Source organism: Halichoerus grypus, chromosome 8 (assembly GCF_964656455.1).
Source record: "Halichoerus grypus chromosome 8, mHalGry1.hap1.1, whole genome shotgun sequence".
Taxonomy (NCBI): domain Eukaryota; kingdom Metazoa; phylum Chordata; class Mammalia; order Carnivora; family Phocidae; genus Halichoerus; species Halichoerus grypus.
Window position 1 is genome coordinate 127,524,533 of NC_135719.1, and position 20,394 is coordinate 127,544,926.

Sequence of the window (20,394 nt, forward strand, 5' to 3'; positions counted from 1 at the left end):
TTTGCTCCTTGAATGAGAGAATATTCTAGGACAGCTGTGCCCTGGAGCTGATCGATAACCTTGCCTTTCTCATTTTTAAAAATAACAGTTTTATTGTGATACAATTCACATGCCATAAAAGTCACCTTTTTAAAGTGTACAATTCAGTGCTTCTTAGTATATTCACAGAACTGTACAATTTTCATCAGTATCTAAAGTATTATCACCTTAAAAAAGAAACCCCATACTCACATCCTCACCCCTGCCTTCCCCAGGCCCTGACAACCATCAGTCTATTTTCTGACCCTATGGATTTGCCTATTCTGGGCATTTCATAATGTGGTCTTTTGTGCCTGGCTTCTTTTACGTAGCATGATGTTTTCGGGTTCATCCATGTTGTAGGGCTCCAACTTCATTCTTTTGCATGTGGTTATCCAGTTGTCCAGTACCATTTGTTGAAGAGACTATTCTTTCCCTATTAACTAGTCTGGGCTCTCTTGTAGAAAATCAACTGGCCATAGATGCTTGAGTGTATTTATGGACTCTCAATTCTCTTCCACCATTAGTCTACATGTCTATCCTTATGCTAGTCCACCACTGCCTTAATTACTGTAGCTTGTAGTAAGTTTCACATCTGGGAAGTTTGACTCCTCCGACTTAGATTTTCTCTCTCCATACTGTTTTGGCTATCTGGGGCCCCTTAACAGTTCCATATAAACTTTTTTTAAAGGCAAGTCAAACTTTTAAACACCTAAATAGAAGAGAATGGAAGAAAAGCTGGTATCAGTGGGTTAAAAAAATAATCAGTGCAGAAATTGCTAGTAAGATTTTTGAGAAATGGGAAAATCTATTGAAAAAAATCTGAAAGGCACAATCAAAATAAAGATACAGTACCAGTAATAAACAGAATCCAATTTTCCAGTGTCAGAATGTGATTAAGAATATACTCATACTGGGGCGCCTGGGTGGCTCAGTCGTTAAGCGTCTGCCTTCGGCTCAGGTCATGGTCCCAGGGTCCTGGGATCGAGCCCCGCATCGGACTCCCTGCTCCGCGGGAGGCCTGCTTCTCCCTCTCCCATTCCCCCTGCTTGTGTTCCCTCTCTCACTGTGTCTCTCTCTGTCAAATAAATAAAATCTTAAAAAAAAAAAAAAAGAATATACTCATACTTGTGTAAGTTTTGTTATATAGAAATAAGGAAGAAAAATCAGTCTTCAGCTGCTCAGAAATAAAAATGTCAATTAAATTGCTACAATGAACTCTTAAAAACATGTATTCATAATATTCTTTAAGATTAGTAGCTCTCCAATGAATTAATGGGTACTTCTAGCAACTGCAGCTGACCCATGAACAACGAGGGTTTGAACTGTGTGTGGGTCCACTTACATGTGGATTTTTTCGATAAATACAGTACTATAAATGTCTTTTCCTTATGATCTTCTTAATAACGTTTTCTTTCTTCTAGCTTACTTTATTGTAAGACTATAGTATATAACACATATAACTTACAAAATATATTAAGTGCCTGTCTGTTATCAGTAAGGCTTCCAGTTGACTAGTACTTAAGTTTTGGGGGAGGCAAAAGTTACATGTAGATTTTTTTACTTTGGGATTGGGGGGCGTGTTAGCTCTCCTACCCCTGCCCCTGTGTTGTTCAAGGTCAACCATAATTTTATGCAAATATCACATTCTAGAATTCTATAAACTCCCAGAAAGCAATACTTATTTAAAGTCTGAAGTCTTGGATGTGAAATAACAGCATGTTAAGAGAATATCACAAGAATAAATTAAGAAACCATAATTAAATTCAGTAATTATGAGCCCTTACTACGTGCCTGGCACTGTGGTAGGTCCTGGAGATATAGAACGAGCAAAAGAGACTTAGTCTCTACCCTCAAGATTGATCCAGTGGAGAAGATCGCCATTAAATAATTCCAGGTGGGAAGGATTTACTAAGGGGGTATCTTAAGATTCCAAGGAAATGGCAAGCAAGAGGATTGGGGAATCCCCTTGAGCAAGTTTCCTTTAAGTGGAGATGTGAAGAGTCAGTAGAAGTCAGCCAGGCAAAGGAGAGAGAGGGCTCAAGAGAGAAAATTCTAGAGACACAAAACAACATACAAGAGGGCTTGCAGTAGAAACAGCTAGAGTACAAAGAGAGTCAGACAGTTGTAGAGGCCATAAGGGAGAGCGTGGAACAAGATAAAGCCATAAATTCCCCAGAGCCCTGACTGCACAGGGTCTAGTGGGCAATGCTAAACAGTTTTGGATTTTTTTTTTTTGTAAATAGCAATGTTTTAAGCAGCATCGCATACTCCCTCCTCTATTTTACCAGTTAATACCTGAGGTGCTCAAAGAACTTGAGGATCAACAAATGATCAGTTTCACCCGATATCCAGGCCTCCTTAGTACAGGTACATTTATATCAAGGTGAGAGTCTACTTACAGTATCAAGTATTTCTTTGGTATGAGCTGCTGACAGGCAAAACCGGGCTCTGGACTCAATAATCGGAGTAGCAGGAAATCCCACCACAACTACACCAATATTCCGCTTCAGCATCTCCCGTCCAAAGGCGCTGCGAGGAGAAAACAGGGTAAAGACACCAGGAAGAGTAATAAACCACAGAACAAGGTCCTGAATGATTTAAACTCTTAGGTGATACAGACATTGGCAACTTCTATTAGGAATTTCCTCTTCTTTTTAAGTTAAAATTGCCAGACTTAGGGGCATCGGGGTGGCTCAGTCGGTTAGGCGGCTGACTCTTGATTTCGGCTCAGGTCATGACCTCGGGGTCCTGGGATTGAGCCCCACATTGCAGCACTGCATCGGGCTTCATGCTCAGCGGGGAGTCTGTTTGTCTCCCCCTCTCTCTGCTCCTCCCCACTGCTGGCTCGCACACACATGCTCACACACACTCTCTCTCTCTCAAATGGATAAATAAATCTTAAAAAAAATTGCCAGACTTCAATTCAATCCTAAAGTGGTCTTCTCCCAAATGGTTTCCTTCACAAAGGTGAAGAATATAGTTGTCAGAGACCAAATTTTAATAGAGCTTCTCTAAACTAATTTGCAGTTACAGCCTTAAAGTGTTCCTGACACGTAAGAATGGTTCAGAGGCTTCAAAATGAACTCAAGTTTAAAAGCTTGTCCTTGAGGGGGCGCCTGGGTGGCTCAGTCGTTGAGCGTCTGCCTTCGGCTCAGGTCATGATCCCAGGGTCCTGGGATTGAGACGCGCATCAGGCTCCCTGCTCAGCAGGAGAGTCTGCTTCTCCCTCTCCCACTCCTCCTGCTTGTGTTCCCTCTCTTGCTGTGTCTCTCTCTGTCAAATAAAGAAATAAGATCTTTTAAAAAAAAAAATAAATAAATAAAATCTTATTCCCTGAAATGTTAGGTTTGGCAGCTCAAACAATTCTTTTTTTTTTTTTAAGATTTTATTTATTTGACAGAGAGTACACAAGCAGGGGGAGCCACAGGCAGAGGGAGAGGGGAAGCAGGCTTCCCGCTGAGCGGGGAGTCGGATGCGGGGCTCAATCCCAGGACCCTGGGATCAGGGCCTGAGCTGAAGGCAGGCGCTTAACCGACTGAGCCACCCAGGCGCCCCAGTTTAAACAATTCTTAAGATTAAGGATGCAGATGGGACACCTGGGTGGCTCAGTCGGTTAAGCATCTGCCTTTGGCTCAAGTCATGGTCCCGGGGTCCTGGGATTGAGTCCCAAGTTGGGCTCCTTGCTCAGCAGGGAGCCTGCTTCTCCCTCTGCCTGCCCCTCCCCCTGCTTGTGCTCTCTCTGACAAATAAATAAATAAAATCTTTAAAAACAAAAAACAAAAAGATTAAGGATGCAGAGGATCTGCTGTAACATGGACATCTTTCTGCTGACAGAATGACTGACTAGCATTAGCCCTCGAGACCAGGCACTTCTTTTTTCCCCCCTAAGTATATTTATTTATTTATTTATTATTTTTTTTTTTTAAAAAGATTTTATTTATTTATTTGACAGAGAGAGAGAGAGAGACACAGTGAGAGAGGGTACACAAGCAGGGGGAGCGGGAGAGGGAGAAGCAGGCTTCCCGCGGAGCAGGAAGCCCGACGCGGGGCTCGATCCCAGGACCCCGGGCCCAGGACCCGAGCCGAAGGCAGACGCCCAACGATTGAGCCACCCAGGTGCCCCTGTTTATTTATTTATTTCAGTGATCTCTACACCCAACACGGGACTCGAACTCACCACCCCGAGATCAAGAGTCACACACTCCTCTGACTGAGCCAGCCAGGTGTCCCAAAGACCAGGTATTGCTTTGATCGACGTGGGTGTTAAGCTGTCTTTGGAATTTAGGGTTTCCTTTGGTTTTGTTGAGGGAAACTTGTCCCCAGGCTTCAGCTGACTGCCCAGACTACACATACCTTGTTTAACTCCCCACCCCAAGCCAAACTGGTGGCACGGGACTTTACTCCATATACGTATCTTGTCTAAATAACTCATTAACTTCCATGTACATTTTATTTGCTAATTATGTTGTTTCTTAACTATTCCCTTAGGCTGTTTTTGTTTTTGTTTTTTTTAAGTTTATTTATTTAAGTAATCTCTACACCCAACGTGGAGCTTGAACTCAACCCTGAGATCAAGAGTGGCATGCTCTTCCTAACTACACCAGCCAAGCATCCTTTCCCTTAGCATTTTAAAGCATCTGTTTGAGAATAAGAAATATGCCCATTCTAATTACCTGTGTAACCAGCCTTTCCCCACTCCTTCTAGTACTTCCTCTGACCCCGAGCATCCTGCATCTTCAGCGCACCCTCCCAAATGGTCTAGTTCTTTATTCCTGTCCGCCTCACCCTCTCTAAATCTTAATGATAATGCAGTTTCCCCTGTGTAGAATAGGTTAGACCCAGTTCTTTCTAAAGAAACAGTTCTAGACTAAGTCCTCCAGACCAGACAACTCTTTGTTTATTTATGATAATTCCATTTAAAGAAGAGTGAGAAAACCCTACAGCTCTGCTTTGGTTCATTCTCTCCATTCCCTCTGAAGGCCAAATATGCATATGACTTCCTGTTGAAAACTGAACTCTTTTTCCCTCAGTGGCCACCTTTTCCCAACTGACCTCTTATTACCTTTGTTTTTTTTTTTTTTAAAGATTTTATTTATTTGACAGAGAGAGACACAGTGAGAGAGGGAACACAAGCAGAGGGAGTGGGAGAGGGAGAAGCAGGCCTCCCGCGGAGCAGGGAGTCCGATGCGGGGCTCGATCCCAGGACCCCGGGACCATGACCCAAGCCGAAGGCAGACGCCCAACGACTGAGCCACCCAGGCGCCCCATCTCTTATTACCTTTGGAATCACCCTACTTCTAGGTTCCCTGCTTTTAATCTTCCCCCCTATAGATCCATGTTAATGAAAATTTACTGAGTGCCCTCTGAGTGCCAGGGACTCTGGTGGGCACTGGGGATTCAAAGATGAATAAAAATATTTGCTCCTTTAATGAGTTCAATTAAACCTGAGAAATGATCCTTATCCAATTTTATATTTAAGATCCAGTCAAAACTCACAAATCTGAAAAGATATGTGATTTTTCTTTTTCTTTTTTTTTTTACTGAGTCCACACTAAGCAGATAACTCCTTTCTATTTTACATTTCTGATGCAGTTTTGCATATACTTACTTTGCAAGTAATTGTATTAGCTCACTTCACATTACTTTTCAAATGTCTTCGGCTTTCGTTATACACCTGGACTTCTCAAATACACTGGAAGCTATTCCAGGGCAAGGTTTTCCATTATGCACGAGTTGCATAAACCAAAGAAATTGGTGTAATCTGCACCTTGGGTAGTCATGCAACTAACTATACGCCCTGACCTCTCGGCCCCCACTCCCCCCTTGTGCACCGCATTTTAGCTCCACGCACCTTCTTGCTATTCCTCAATCGGCTAAGCATGTTCCTGTGTTATGATCTTTGCAAAGAACTTCTTTCTCCAAGTGGCTAGCTCTGCTCCTTCCAGCTCAGATGTCACCTTCCCTTCCCCCCAGGCTCCCCCCTGACCACCCAGTTTGATACTGTCATCTGCCTGCCCTCTCAATCTCCCATATCCTGGTCTACTTTTCCCCGTAACATGTATCGTCGTCTTCTCTTTTTTTAAAGATTTATTTATTTGAGAGAGAGAGAGAGAGAGCATGAGAGGGGGGAGGGTCAGAGGGAGAAGCAATGCCCCGCTGAGCAGGGAGCCCGATGCGGGACTCAATCCTGGGACTCCGGGATCATGACCTGAGCCGAAGGCAGTTGCTTAACCAACTGAGCCACCCAGGCGCCCCCGTCTTCTAACAAATTACAAAACGTATTTATTACATTTGTCTGACTCCTGCCCCGTTAGAACATAAGCTCCACAATGGCAGGGATTTTTATTTTTGTGTTCTGTCCACTGATCTATCCTAATCTCCTAGAAGAGTGCATTAAACTCAGTATTTGTTTAATAAAAGACTAACAAGTTAACTTATTTTATAAATTGGAATCCACTATTTAATCTATGGAATTTCTAGCAAATCTAGAAGGTTAACATAATGAGGCCAAGACAATTTTTCCTAACAAAATACACAAGCCTGAGTCTAATATCACGGGAGCCTTGAGTCTAATGAGACCAGTCTGTAGCCTGCAACAGAACATACCCAATTTTGGGGCACGTGAGTGGCTCAGTTGTTAAGCGTCTGCCTTCGGCTCAGGTCATGATCCCAGGGTCCTGGGATCAAGCCCTGCATCGGGGCTCCCTGCTCCGCAGGAAGCCTGCTTCTCCCTTTCCCACTCCCCCTGCTTGTGTTCCCTCTCTCGCTGTGTCTCTGTCAAATAAAAAAAAAAAGAACATACCCAATTTTGGCCGGCATGTAGAGCATCAAAGGCACCACTGGAGAGTCTTCATTCCCATAGATGATGAAGCCCATCTCTTTCAGACGTCTCCTGAAATACTTCGTGTTTTCAGCTAACTGCTGGATACACTCTGTGCCTGGAAAATCATGAGGAGGAAAACACAAATAACACTAAGAAAAAAGGAGTGGAAAAAAGACAGCAATCTATCTCCATTTTATCAATCAGTCCTATGTTTGGTTCTTCATTTCTAACATAAAATGTTTTCACGTAACAAACTGTATGAAATATAAATATAAACAAATCTTGCTTTGTGGTCTGTCACAGGTGTTCCTAGCAGCTTTTGTAATAACATACAAAATGAAGTTTAATGATTAGTATTGTCATGGCACATTAGCATCCTTAAACATTTTCATCAATACACCTCATTTAACACTCTACCATCCCTTCACAGTAGGTAGAATGTTCACTGTTCTCTTCATTTTATCGATTAGGTGACTCTCACAAAGGTGGTGACTGGCCTGCAGTCACAAGGTAATAAGGCACAGTTGAGACTAGAATCTAGGTCTCTCAACCTCAATATTCATCCCAATGAACCAAGCTGCAAATACTTTTATACATATGACCAGATATAGAGCCATCAGAGCCCCAAATTTTCCTCTTAAGAGTTTGATTTTATGTCACCATCTCCCTGAAACTTCTATCAGACAACAGTAGTGTATCCATAATAACATATATATATTTTTAAAGATCTTATTTATTTATTTGACAGAGAGAGACACAGCGAGAGAAGGATCACAAGCAGGGGGGAATGGGAGAGGGAGAAGCAGGCTTCCCACAGAGCAGGGAGCCCGATGTGGGGCTCGATCCCAGGACCCTGGGATCACGACCCGAGTCGAAGGCAGACGCTTAACGACTGAGCCACCCAGGTGCCCCCATAATATCATATTTTTAATCCTAGTTTGTTCATCTTCCCTAAAATACAAATGGATTAAAACAAACATTTCTCAAACTGCTAACTAACTAAATGTTTGGACTGGGTTTTGACATTATGGTAGGTCAATCTATGAACAGACGTCCAAACAATCGTTCTGCTCTAAAGAGTAAGCCTAAATTCAAAACATCAGCTTGCAAAGGGCTAAGAACTGTTTCAGGGTCTTCTCGACCACAAATACTCATAAACAAGAAAAGGTTGCAGTCATTTTCTCACATATATTAGAGAGCCAACAAATTCACATTTTAAAAAATACAAATATCATACAATTCAAAAGATAAGTAATCAGTTTATCAGAAATACAGGTGGTTAACAAACGTCCTTAGAATACCAACTTATCCAACCATTCACTGATGAAAAGCTACCCTCAATAAGTCTGCTATAAATAACCCACAGTTAATACTTTGTGCAAATAATTTCAGGTTGACTTCGATTGGCTTACTGTGAGCGCTGAAGAACGCCACTTCAGTTATGACCCCTGTCTCACAATAAAGCAGACATTAAAGTATGGTACATTTCAGTATGTCTATAACTGATGATCCTGTGCCCAGGTTTTTCCCCAGAAATACCAATACATGCTTACTCCACATTTAGAAAAAGAGACTTCCACTTCTGGCCAGGATAGAGTACCCGGGACCAGATGTACCTTTCTGCTGTCCACAACAGAAAACTGGACAAAGCACATAAAACAAAATGTATATAAAATGGTTTTCAAACACCGGGTCATAGGCAGCACTGGACTGTGCTGTTGGAGAGAAGGAAAACAAAACATGAGCCTCTGGATTGCTCCCTGACTGGCTAGAGGCAGGTCCCAGGCTGTTTGCTGCCCAGGGAGAGGAACCTAGTCTGGTCAGGGGAGGACACCAGAGATTGGAGTTGGGGGGTCTGCAGCAGGGTCCCCTTCAGCCTTTGGAGGAGTGCCATCCGCTCTGCATGAGAAGAAACCACCAGGGGCTGGGGAAAGAACCACCAGAAAGCAGCAGCGTCAATAGTTCCTGGTGCTCATATGGAGTTGGCAACAGTTTGTATTTTCATCTCCCAAAATGGGAAGACCTCAGAATCACACTAGCCGTAGAGTGAAATTAGCCCTAGACTAAAAGTTGCTGTGGATCTATCCTAACAAAGCTTAAAAGCAAGTCTGGAAAGGATCCAACTGATTCCAAGAACAAAGTCCAACAACACTACCTAAAAGAATACAACGAAGCGCAGCCCCTGATAATGTAAAATTTACAACGTCTGGCATACAATAAAAAATTCCAGGCATTCAAAGAAACAGGAAAATATGACCCATCAACCAGGAGATAAGTCAATCAACAGAAACAGACCAGAAATGACAGAGTATCAGCAGACAAGGATGTACAAAATGCTATTATAAATACCCTCCATACATTCAGAAAGGTGGAGGAAACACGATAAAGGGAGAAAGGAAATATATAAAAAGGAACAAGCAACTGATACAGGCAACAATGCCGATGGATGTCAAAAGCATTATGTTACATGAAATAAGCCAGACACAGATTATACACCGTATGCATTCATTTATAGGAAAAGTCTAAAAGACATAATTATAGATACAGAAAACAAGTTAGTGATTGCCAGGGAGTGGAGAGAGAACTGACAGCACAGGGGTATGAGGGAACTTTTGGGGGGTGACAAAAATATTCTAGCCCTTGATTGTGGTATGGTTACCTGACTGTATACATTTGTCAAAACTCATGGAATTATACACTTAAAATTGGTGAATTTTACTGTATACAAATGATATCTCGTTAAAGATTATTTATTATTTTTTTAAAGATTTTATTTATTTATTTGACAGAGAGAGAGAGAGACACAGCGAGAGAGGGAACATAAGCAGGGGGAGTGGGAGAGGGAGAAGCAGGCTTCCCACGGAGCAGGGAGCCCGATGCAGGTCTCAATCCCAGACCCTGGGATCATGACCTGAGCCGAAGGCAGACGCTTAACGACTGAGCCACCCAGGCGCCCCTAAAGATTTTTTAAAAAATTTAATGAACCACTTGCATATTAGTATATGTTTTTTTTTTTTTTCTGTACCCACTTTATTATTTTGCAACTTGCTACCTTTTTCTCATCACAAACCAACTAGTTAAAAAATTTTTTTTCTCCAAGAATATCAAGAAAAATTATCAAGGAAGAAAAGAAATCTTAAGAATGTAGACCTTAACTTTTCCTTTTTTCTTTTTTTTTTTAAAGATTTTATTTATTTATGAGAGAGAGAGAGCACAGGCAGGGGGAGGGGCTGAGGGAGAAGCAGGCTCCCCAATGAGCGGGGAGCCCAACTCAGGGCTTGATCCCAGGACTCCGGGATCATGACCTGAGCCAAAGGCAGATGCTTAACTGACTGAGCCATCCAAGTGCCCCAGACCTTAACTTTTCCAATTACTATATCATTCTAAGTAAGTTTTCTTTAATGAAAGGAAGTGAAAATAGTCTCACTATTCATCACCATCTGCTCCCTGACAAGAAGAGTCCCAGAAGAAAATACATCTAAAACGACACTCACATAACACAACCCGAAGATAGTGGGAATAGCATTTAAAGTCTCCAACTTACACATCCCATTATTGTTGAACAGTATTCCTTTGTAAAGATACACCACCATTGTTTTGTTTGTATATCCACTCATATGTTACTGGACATCAGGGATTACCAACCTTCACTTTGGCAGCTATAAAGTTTAGATTAAAAAGAATTCTCTCCTAAACATGTATTTAAGCATCCTAGTCACACTGGAATTGAAATAAAATTTAAAAATAAAATGAAAAGAATGGAAAAAAAAAGAATTAACAGCTCAATTTCACTTGATCCTGACTGCTTTTAGATGGTTATAATAAAAGAATATACTATTTATACTTTACACATAAAGAAACAGGCCCAGGGATGTTAAATTATTTCTCTAAGGCCTTTCAGGAGGCAGATCAAGGTTTTCTGATTCTGTCAGTGCTTTTTCTTCTACACCACACCAAGCAATTATGTATTTTTCAAACTTTAAAGTGTTCAGCCCTTTATTGGGTAAGAGTATCTGTGTCTTATTTTTAAACAGCACTTACTGGCAATGAATGGGGTAGGGATGAATGGGTGCAGGAGCCTAAGGAGACACAGGGCAAGTATGAGACAAGTGAAAAGCAATTCTTCCAATAAACTCACCCTGAACAGCAAACTGCAGTCTCTGCTGGTGAGTACCGGAATAAAGACTGAGCGGAAGTGTCAGGCCAGTGCTAAAGAAGTCAGCTCAGAAATGGCAGTCGTAGGGAATCACACAAATTAAGTGGTCTGTTGAACCTACAGAAGTCGTAGCCTGAACCATGAAACTGCTGATATTTGACTATCTGTCACCTAAAAATGGCAATTTCTTATGGTTCAACCAAATAATTTCAAAGACAATAATAGGAAAAGTAGACAAATAACTGCAGACAATTCAGTAAGCTCTGGCGCTTATACATACTGGGAAGTAGTTACATAGTTATTCCTTATTCTTAAGATGATGCTGAATTTTAAAGACAACACAGTTACCCATTTTGAATTAAATATCATCTAAAATACTAGTTAAGAGGCACCTGGGTGGCTCAGTCAGTTAAGCGTCTGCCTTCAGCTCAGGTCATGATCCTAGGGTCCTGGGGATCCAGCCCCAGGCTGGGCTCTCTGCTCAGCAGGAAGCCTGCTTCTCCCTCCCCCAACCCCATCCCCGCCATGTGCGTGCTCTCTGTCTGAAATAAATAAGATCCTTAATAATATAAAATAAAATACTAGTTAATACTAATGCAAGCAGTGTAATTGCTACTTTAATCCAATCTGCTAGCTCAGTTCTAAGAAGTTTTCTTACCGGAGCTGCAGCAAGTTATAATGGGCTGGAAGAATGGTCTAACAGCGATTTCTTTCTTTCTTTCTCTTTTTTTTAAGTAATCTCTACACCAACATGGGGCTCAAACTGATGACCCCAACAAGAGTCACATGTTCTACCAAGTGAGCCAGGCAGATGCCCCTCTGATAGGGATTTAAAACATGTAAAGTGTAAAAAGAAGGTTTAGCCTTATTTAAAAAAAAATCTAATTCTTAAAATGTCTTTATTCTTTTAAGAACACAGATGGTAATAGAAGAGGTCAGCATTCTTCTCTACTTTTCAAACATAAATCTTTACTTTTAAGGATGATAAAAAGCAAAGCAATTCTGAGAAAACCTCTACACTGATTCTCTTGAACTTCACAACTAAACCTCACTCTGTGGCTGTGTTTGTGGAGTTCTTCAGTAAAAATCTGTGGCGTGGTATAAAAGAGAAAGAAAAGGAAACAGGAGTACATAATTTAATTTCTCAGAAAATGTAAAAGATAACTTTAATAGGTCATTTTTAGTCCTCAACTTCTTTGCAATAAATTTTATGCTTAGAAAGTGATGAAGGATCAAAAGATTGTGATGGCATCATTAGACTCAATTCTTTTAAGGAAAGAGAAAACCTAAAAAGGAGGGGCATCACAATTATTTACCTATTGATAACCTATATTAATAACTTTACATCACTTTTACGAAATAGGATTAGATTTGGAGCTATATATATTAACCACTGCCAAACAGATTGTGAAGTTGAACCAACTGCATTCCAGATATTCTCCAAAAGGTATATTTTATCACATCTTAATCCAGATTCCTCGGGATTCTCATTCAGCCATGTAAACTTAATGTTTGAAGGAACTACTGGTTTATCACTCAAATGAAATTTCAATGCCCTCTCAGGTATCAATCAGACCAGATAGTATTCTATGAGCTACAAATTTTCTAAAGTCTCAGGACTGGTTAAAAAAACGGGATAAGACCTATGTACGAAGTAAGGGGATACAAAAGGCAGCAGATATTTTGTCTTAAATGGCATTAATGCTAACTACTCAGAAGTTATGCTTGAAAGAATATAACATGTACTCACCTGCTTAAATAGCAATATAATTGTCAATTTAGCTGATGAGCTTTTATATAACTTATAACACAATCAACAAAATATGTCTGAGTCTGCAACTTCAAAAACAACATTTCCGGTGTTAACTGAAATCTTTCAAAATAAAGGACGCAAATATAAATGATGTTCAGCCAGAGTTGATCCCCTAACTCACATCATACTCCATTATACAGCTCCTAATCTTCTTAGATTTCCTGGATATGCTGATATAATCTGCTTTCCTGGGAAAAATAAAATAAAATTACTGCTACTCTTCAGACTTATACTTCCCAATTAATTATAATGGGCTGGAAGAATTTGAAATTGAAGAACTTCTTCCCCCACTTGCCCCTTCTTCTTAAAGGTCATAATTTCAAAGCAGATAAGGGTTTTCTTAATTGAGGGTCCCCCAAACAAAACAGGTAGCCCCAAGAATGGTTTCAATTAGTTTTCAGCATGAACCACGAGGTAAGGGTCATTAAGGCAGGATAAAATATGGAAAAAAACTACCCAACACCTTGTTCTAATTTATACTATTAAACACATTACATTGTGGATATTTCACATAATATCTCTTAATACTTTATGTCTCAGAATTGAATTTAACTATCAATCTTTTATTTATTTATTTATTTATTTATTTTTAAGATTTTATTTATTTATTTGACAGAGAGAGACACAGCGAGAGAGGGAACACAAGCAGGGGGAGTGGGAGAGGGAGAAGCAGGCTTCCAGCCGAGCAGGGAGCCTGATGCGGGGCTCGATCCCAGGACCCTGGGATCATGACCCGAGCTGAAGGCAGACGCTTCAAGACTGAGCCACCCAGGCGCCCCTTAACTATCAATCTTTTAGTTTAATCATCTGTCCAAATGTCTCATTTTTGCTATCTGGAAAGTTACTTTTTCTAATATTTTACTGTGGTTGGGTTATACTGCAGAGCGGAAAGGAACGATGTTTCACTCCAGTGGTTTTTCCTCTTGAAAAGCATTTTTTAAAAATAGAATAAACAGGGACATTCTGTGTTTACTTTGCCTATGTTAAGCATGTGTTGCCACTGAAATCTACAATGAGGTTATATCTTAAAGATCTCTTAAATAAATGTTTATATAATATCAGGTAAATGAGATCACATGCAAACTATGTTTTCAAAGGCTATTCCCATGATTATGGAAGCTCTTAGTACTTTTCTCTTCAAGGCACAGAAAGGATGTAATCTAGCAAGCACAGTGCCAGGCTCCATAAATCCTTCTTTCCTTTCCTTTTCATTTCAGCTACTGTCTCTCTAAATATTACCAGGTTGACTACCACCCAGCCTTATCTTCTGATAAGATACCACTTTATAGTCTACCGTCAGTGAATGTAAGAATATGTTGATTCATATTAATCTAAATTGGCGTTCTCTTCTACTAGTGGTGCTACATCTGAATCCAATGTTAGGACAACAGCTCAATCTCTTGCTAGCCTGGAAGTATTCTGGGCCGAGGTGAAGAGGGAATCAGGTCTGCCTTAACTATTGCCACCATGGCAGTTCCGAGAACTGTCAATTATTTGCATGGTAGAAGATCTCAGATGCAAAATCACGATGACACTTTCCAAAGAGACAAGTACACCTAAGGCTGAGAATTAAAATTCCTTTTATGCTCAATATGTAAACCACAGCATCTTTCCTACATCAGTAACTTCTGAGAGGAAGAACAGACTTAGTAGGGCTGCACTCCTTTCCCTTTTAGAAACAGCAAATTTAAGAGTTATTTCGCAGCGGAGGAAACTAAACCAACGCCCAGAGGCACTAAGTCACTCCAATGGAGGAACCAGGATTTGAACTCCCTGGTTCTTCTAGTCTCTTTTTTCTTTTCTTCTCTCTCTCTCTTTTTTTTTTTAAGATTTATTTATTTATTTTAAAGGGGCAGGGAGAGAAAAACTTAGGCAGACTCTACTAGATGCTGAGCCAGACGCAGAGCTCGATCTCTCTTTTTTTTTAAAGATTTTATTTATTTATTTGAGAGAGAGAGAATGAGAGAGAGCACAGGAAAGGGGGGAGGGTCAGAGGGAGAAGCAGACTCCCCGCCGAGCAGGGAGCCCGACAGGGGACTCGATCCCAGGACTCCAGGATCATGACCTGAGCCGAAGGCAGTCGCTTAACCAACTGAGCCACCCAGGCACCCCCCCAGAGCTCGATCTCTTGACCCTGAGATCACGACCTGAGCTGAAACCAAGAGCCGGAGGCTTAACTGATGGAGCCACCCAGATGTCCCACTGGTTCTTCTAGTTTCTAAGACTGTGCCCTTAACCACTGCTCACTGATCCACTCCAGCTTCTGTATTAAGTAGGTCTTGAAAGGGAATGGTAGTTAACGGGAATGAAAAAGGAGAACTGAGTAACTGTTTAATTGAAGTCACTGACAGGGCTTGCTGGCACATACCCTGGAGACTTACCTGCCTCTTAGGACCTTTCACTAACTTTGCCTCCACCACCCCGGCCCAGGAGGCCACTCGGCTTCTGGATTCTTGGGCCCTGTCCGTCTGCTCCTAGGGAAAGAGACGGTGCCCGGAGACTTCCTTTCATCTGTAGCCTCCTTCGTAACAGCGCACCAACTGGTCTTAAGGGTTAAACTGCTTCAAGTTTCTGCATTCTTCGCTTCCTGCCCTAAGTCCCTGATCTGTAGCAGACCTGACTTATTTCCTTTGAGATTTGCAGACCACTGGTCTTGAGGCGTGGAGGACTCAACCCTCCTGCAGATAAGGCCTGACTCCACGCGAAAACAGCTGCCCTGATGCCAGACGTCTGTTCAGGCTCATGTCCACTCAGGAGTAGCTGCCGGACGCTGGCTTCTCCTGCATGCAGCCCCTCCCCTTTCCCGCGCCTTCCCTTTTAAAAGCCTCGGGCTTGCCCTGGATGGGGAAGATGGTCTTTGAGACGCTAGTCTACCATCTTCCCAGGTTGCTGGTTTCCTGAATAAAGCAACCTTTCTTTTCCCATCACTTGTCTCTCCAGTATCGATTTTCGTACGGCGAGGAGCCGAATCTGAGTTTGGAACTGGTTCTCTTGTCTGGTAAATTTCCATTCTAAGATTTCTATCACTGCTCCATCTTCCAAAGGGGGGCATCCTGGAAAATTTCAGTCAACCATTGCCAGTATTTCTTAGTAAGACTGCTATTGGCATTTGGGGCACAATTCTTGGTTAAGGCTGTCCAGTGTCCTGAAGAACATTTAGAATCACTGACCCCTTGGCGATAAATGCCAATACCACTTCCTCACAGCCCAGTCTGTGACAACCAAACATGCCCCTAGATGTTTCCCAATGTGTCTTAGGAAGGCAGCACAGTTCTTGGTTAGTTGAGAACTACTATTGGCCCTAAAGTTATTTCTTTACAGGGAGTATGGGTTTCTTTTCTCTTTAGCCTTAAACTTAAGCTGGAGATGCATTAGCTGTATATAGATCTTGGGCATGTTTTTACCTCCCTTAGATTCAATTACCAATTATCTAGAAGAAGATATACATGTGGGGCAATCTGGCATATTTAAAGTATAAAACCACACATGGGAAAAACCAATATAAAATAAGAGCTAACTGATTAACAGTGTATTAAAAGGCAATACTTTATGATTAGGTAGGGCCTCTCTTCAGCAGGCCCTTTCCTTACCTTTCTGGAATTTTATTTCTATTCCATTAATTTGGACTGTTCCAAATTATTACAGCTTATATCATAAATTGTACTCCCTCATTACTCTACTCTCTCCAGTTTTTCTCCTCCTTCTATTGAGATATAATTCACGTCCTGTAAAATTCACCCCTTTACAATGTACAATTCAGTGGTTTTTAGTATAGTCACAAAGTTGTGCCACCATCACCAGTATGTCATTCATCCCCCCTCCCCCCCAAGGAAACTCCATACCTGTTAGCAGTCGTTCCCCATTTCCTCTCCCATTAATCTACTTCTTGTCTCTATGAATTTGCCTATTCTGGACGTTTCATATAAATGGAAAAATATGATATGTGGCCCATGGTGTCTTCCTCCTTTCACTTAACGTGATGTTTTCAAGGTTCATCCGTGTTGTAGCATGCGTTGGTACTTCATTCTTTTTTAATTGTCTTTGCATGGATACACCACATTTTGTTTACCCACTCGTCAGCTGATGCCCATTGGGTTGTTTTCACTTTTTGGCTATTGTGAATAATGCTGCTTTAAACATTCATGTACAAGTTATCATGTAGACATACGTTTTCAATTTGGTTGGGAATATACCTAGGAAGAGAATTTCTGGGTAATATGCTAATTCCATGCTGTGCGAGGAACTGGAAACTGTTTTCCAAAGTAGCCTGGCAATTTTACATTTCCACCAGTAACGTGGGAGCATTCCAATTTCTTGGATCCTCACTAACAATGTTAGTCTGTCTTTTTTATTCTAGTGTGTGTAAAGTGGTTTCCTGTGGTTTTCATTTGCAAATCCCTAATGTCTAACAGGTTTGAATAACTTCTTTTTTTTGTGCTTATTGGCCATTTATGTATCTTCTTTGGAGAGATACTTATTTGAATCCTTTGCCCATTTTTTAATTGGGTGTTTTAATTGGTTTTAGTTTGAGTTGTAAAAGTTCTTTCTTATCAGACATGATTTACAAAATTCCTCCCATTCTGAGGGCTGTATTTTCACTTTCTGGATGAGGTGTCTTTCAAAGAACAAAAGCTTTGATGAAGTACAATTTATTTTTCTTGGTTGCTTGTTCTTTTGGGTGTTAGAACTAAGAAATCACTGCCTGGGTGCCTTGATGGTGCAGTCGGTAAGACTCTCTCCCCCTCTCCCTCTGCCCTTCCCCGGATGCACACACTCTCTTTCTCAAAAATAAATAAATCTTAAAAAAAAGAAAAAAAAGAAAAAAGAAAAATGAAATCCCTGTCTAATCCCACAGTCATGAGGATTTACATCTATGTTTCTTCTAAGAGTTTTGTAAATTTAGCTCTTACATTTAGGCCTTTGATCCATTTTGAGTTATTTTTATATATGGTGGGAGGTAGGGGTCTAACTTCATTTTTTTGCATGTGGATATGCAGTTTTCTCAGAATCATTCGTTAGAAGAGACTGTTCTTTCCCCATTGGACTGTCTTGTTGAATACCAACTAATCATAAATTAAAAAGTTTACTTCTGGACTCTCAGTTGTATAGCTTTTTTTTTTTTTAAGATTTATTTATTTTAGAGAGAGCGAGCAGGAGACGGGTCACAGAGGGAGAGAGAGAATCCTGAAGCAGATTCCCCGCTGAGTGCAGAGCCCGACACAGGGCTCAATTCCAGGACCCCGAGATCATGACCTGAGCCGAAATCGAGAGTCAGCCGCTCGACTGACTGAGCCACCCTGGTGCCCCTAGACTCTCAGCTGTATTTCTTGGTCTATGTATTTATACTTGTGCTGGTATGATACTATCTTGATACTACAGCTTTGGGACATGAGACTCCTCTAACTGTTCTTTTTCAAGTCTATTATAGGTCTCTTGCATTTCCATATGAATATTAGAATTTGCTTGCCAATTTCTACAAAAAAGGTAGCTGGGATTTTGAAAGGGATATTGTTGAATCTATAGATCAACTTGGGAAGTACTGTCATCTTAACAATACTAAGTCCTCCAACCCATGAGCACAGATATCTTTCCATTTGCTTAGGTCTTCTTCCTGCTTTTTTGGTACATTTTTTTCTTGGGTAGAATGTAGTAAATATTGCCAAAATATTGAGTTGGGTTGAGAAGGCAAGGCAAAGGAAGAAATGAATAAACACATTTAATATAAAATGATACAGTTCCTTAACCATGTGAGCCACCCAGGTGCCCCAAAATGATACAGTTCCTAATCTGAGTAAGAATAAATAATGTTTCTTCTTTTCTCCACTTCCATCTCTAATCCCCTCTGGAAATGTGTTTTTAAATGTATTAAAATGTGTTGGAAAGGTTATACTGAGTATTGACAAGAGTATCTGGAACTCTCAAGATGTTGCTAGTGAGACTGTGAACTGGGACTTTGTAAAAATGGCAATATATGCTGAACCTAAGCATATGTCTATTCTATGACCTGGCAATTCTATTCCTAGGTACAAACACCCAACAGAATTGTGTACCAAAAGACAAATACAAGAGTGCCACTCTTAATAACAGCCCAAATCAGGAAACAACCAAAATGTCCATTAGCAGAATGAGTAACTAGAAATATATTCTAACAATATTTATTGTTTGATACTAGGCAGCAATGCAAATGAACTTATTGTTCCACCCAAATGTGCAGATAAATCTCAAAAGACATAATGGTGAATAATACACAAGAGATTCAAAAGAGTGATTATACGTATTATATGTATGATTCCACTCATATGAAGTTCAAGAACAGGCAAAACTAATAAATAGTGACAGAAGTCAAAATAGTGTCAAAATTATCTTTAGCCACTACATCAAAAACTAATGATGTAATGTATGGTGATTAACATAACATAAAAAAACAAACAAACCATTATGTTGCATGCCTTAAACTTAAAAAAAAAATTATCTTTAGCAAGTTGGAATGGAGACTGGGAAGAGGCACAAGATAGCTTTTTGGGAAACAGAAATGTTCTATCTCATGATCTGGGTGGTGGTTAGACAGGTGTGTATTCACTGAACTGTATGCCTAAGATTTGTGCACATTACTGTAGGAATGTTAATACTTAAATAAAAGTAAAAATTAACATTTAAATACTTGGAAAATCAAAGGAAGTTAAAAAAACTGGAATGAGATTAAATTTCTGATCCCTCAATTTATAATCTTAAGTATATCCAACTACTATTTAAGTTATCACCCTTAATAAAAATCACCCTTTTACTTAAAAAACAAAACCAAATAGAACCATCTAGATATTACAGGGTGGTCTCAAGCATTCTCCTGCCAGCCTTTGTTATTCAAGACAAACCTGGAAAAATATTGAAATTTTTTGGTGCTGTGTGTTCCAGGAATTTCTAAGACAGGGGAAGTGTTATGAAGCCCTTGCCTGGAGGCAGGAAATGAAAGCATAAAGGGGCTGGCCCTTCCTTTCTTTCCTCCGTTGTCTTTTTAAATGATCATATGAATAAAGGCACAAATCAGACAATACTAGCCATAAAAATATTTATTTTCCACCTGTGCATCTGTTTTCATTCTCATAAAGTCATTTTTCCCTAGACGTTTTAGTATCAGGTTTTTCTTCTACATACTTTGCAAGAGGGAGAAACTGAGGAAAGGCCAGCACAAAGTATCGCTAACAAGTCTGGTTCCCACTGCCTACCGGATGACTGCCTTTTAGGAGAGCTATGGGGCATTATAATTGGAATTATCAGCATGTGATGGGGCACAGAACTACTCAGCAGAGAACAAGTTAAAATGATGCTACCATAGGACTGCAGCAGGAATAAGGGTTCACTAGAGAGATCAACTTGGGATTAAAAAAGCTTAACCGTCTCTGGGTGAGTGTAATATTATCAATACACAAAAGAACAGGGTCTCTTGAGACTGTGTTTTCTAAGAAAGACTCAAATCTGATAATCTGACCATCAAATATGGTAATGTTGGCAAAATATTAATTTCTTAGGACTAATGCTTTTGATAAATTAGAAGAGAAGGATGGGTTGTTTTGGAAAGTAGAG

General features: G+C 40.5%; 1 protein-coding gene across 1 annotated transcript in view; it reads right to left on the reverse strand.

Moving 5' to 3' along the window:
- Positions 1 to 20,394, reverse strand: part of SPTLC2 (serine palmitoyltransferase long chain base subunit 2) — a 106,856-nt gene that overhangs the window by 8,087 nt on the left and 78,375 nt on the right. The window contains exons 10-11 of the mRNA XM_078054019.1: positions 6,824 to 6,959; positions 2,421 to 2,550 (exon numbers count right to left, since the gene is read on the reverse strand). Coding sequence (XP_077910145.1) covers positions 2,421 to 2,550; positions 6,824 to 6,959 — 266 coding nt within the window. The remainder of the gene's footprint in view (positions 1 to 2,420; positions 2,551 to 6,823; positions 6,960 to 20,394) is intronic.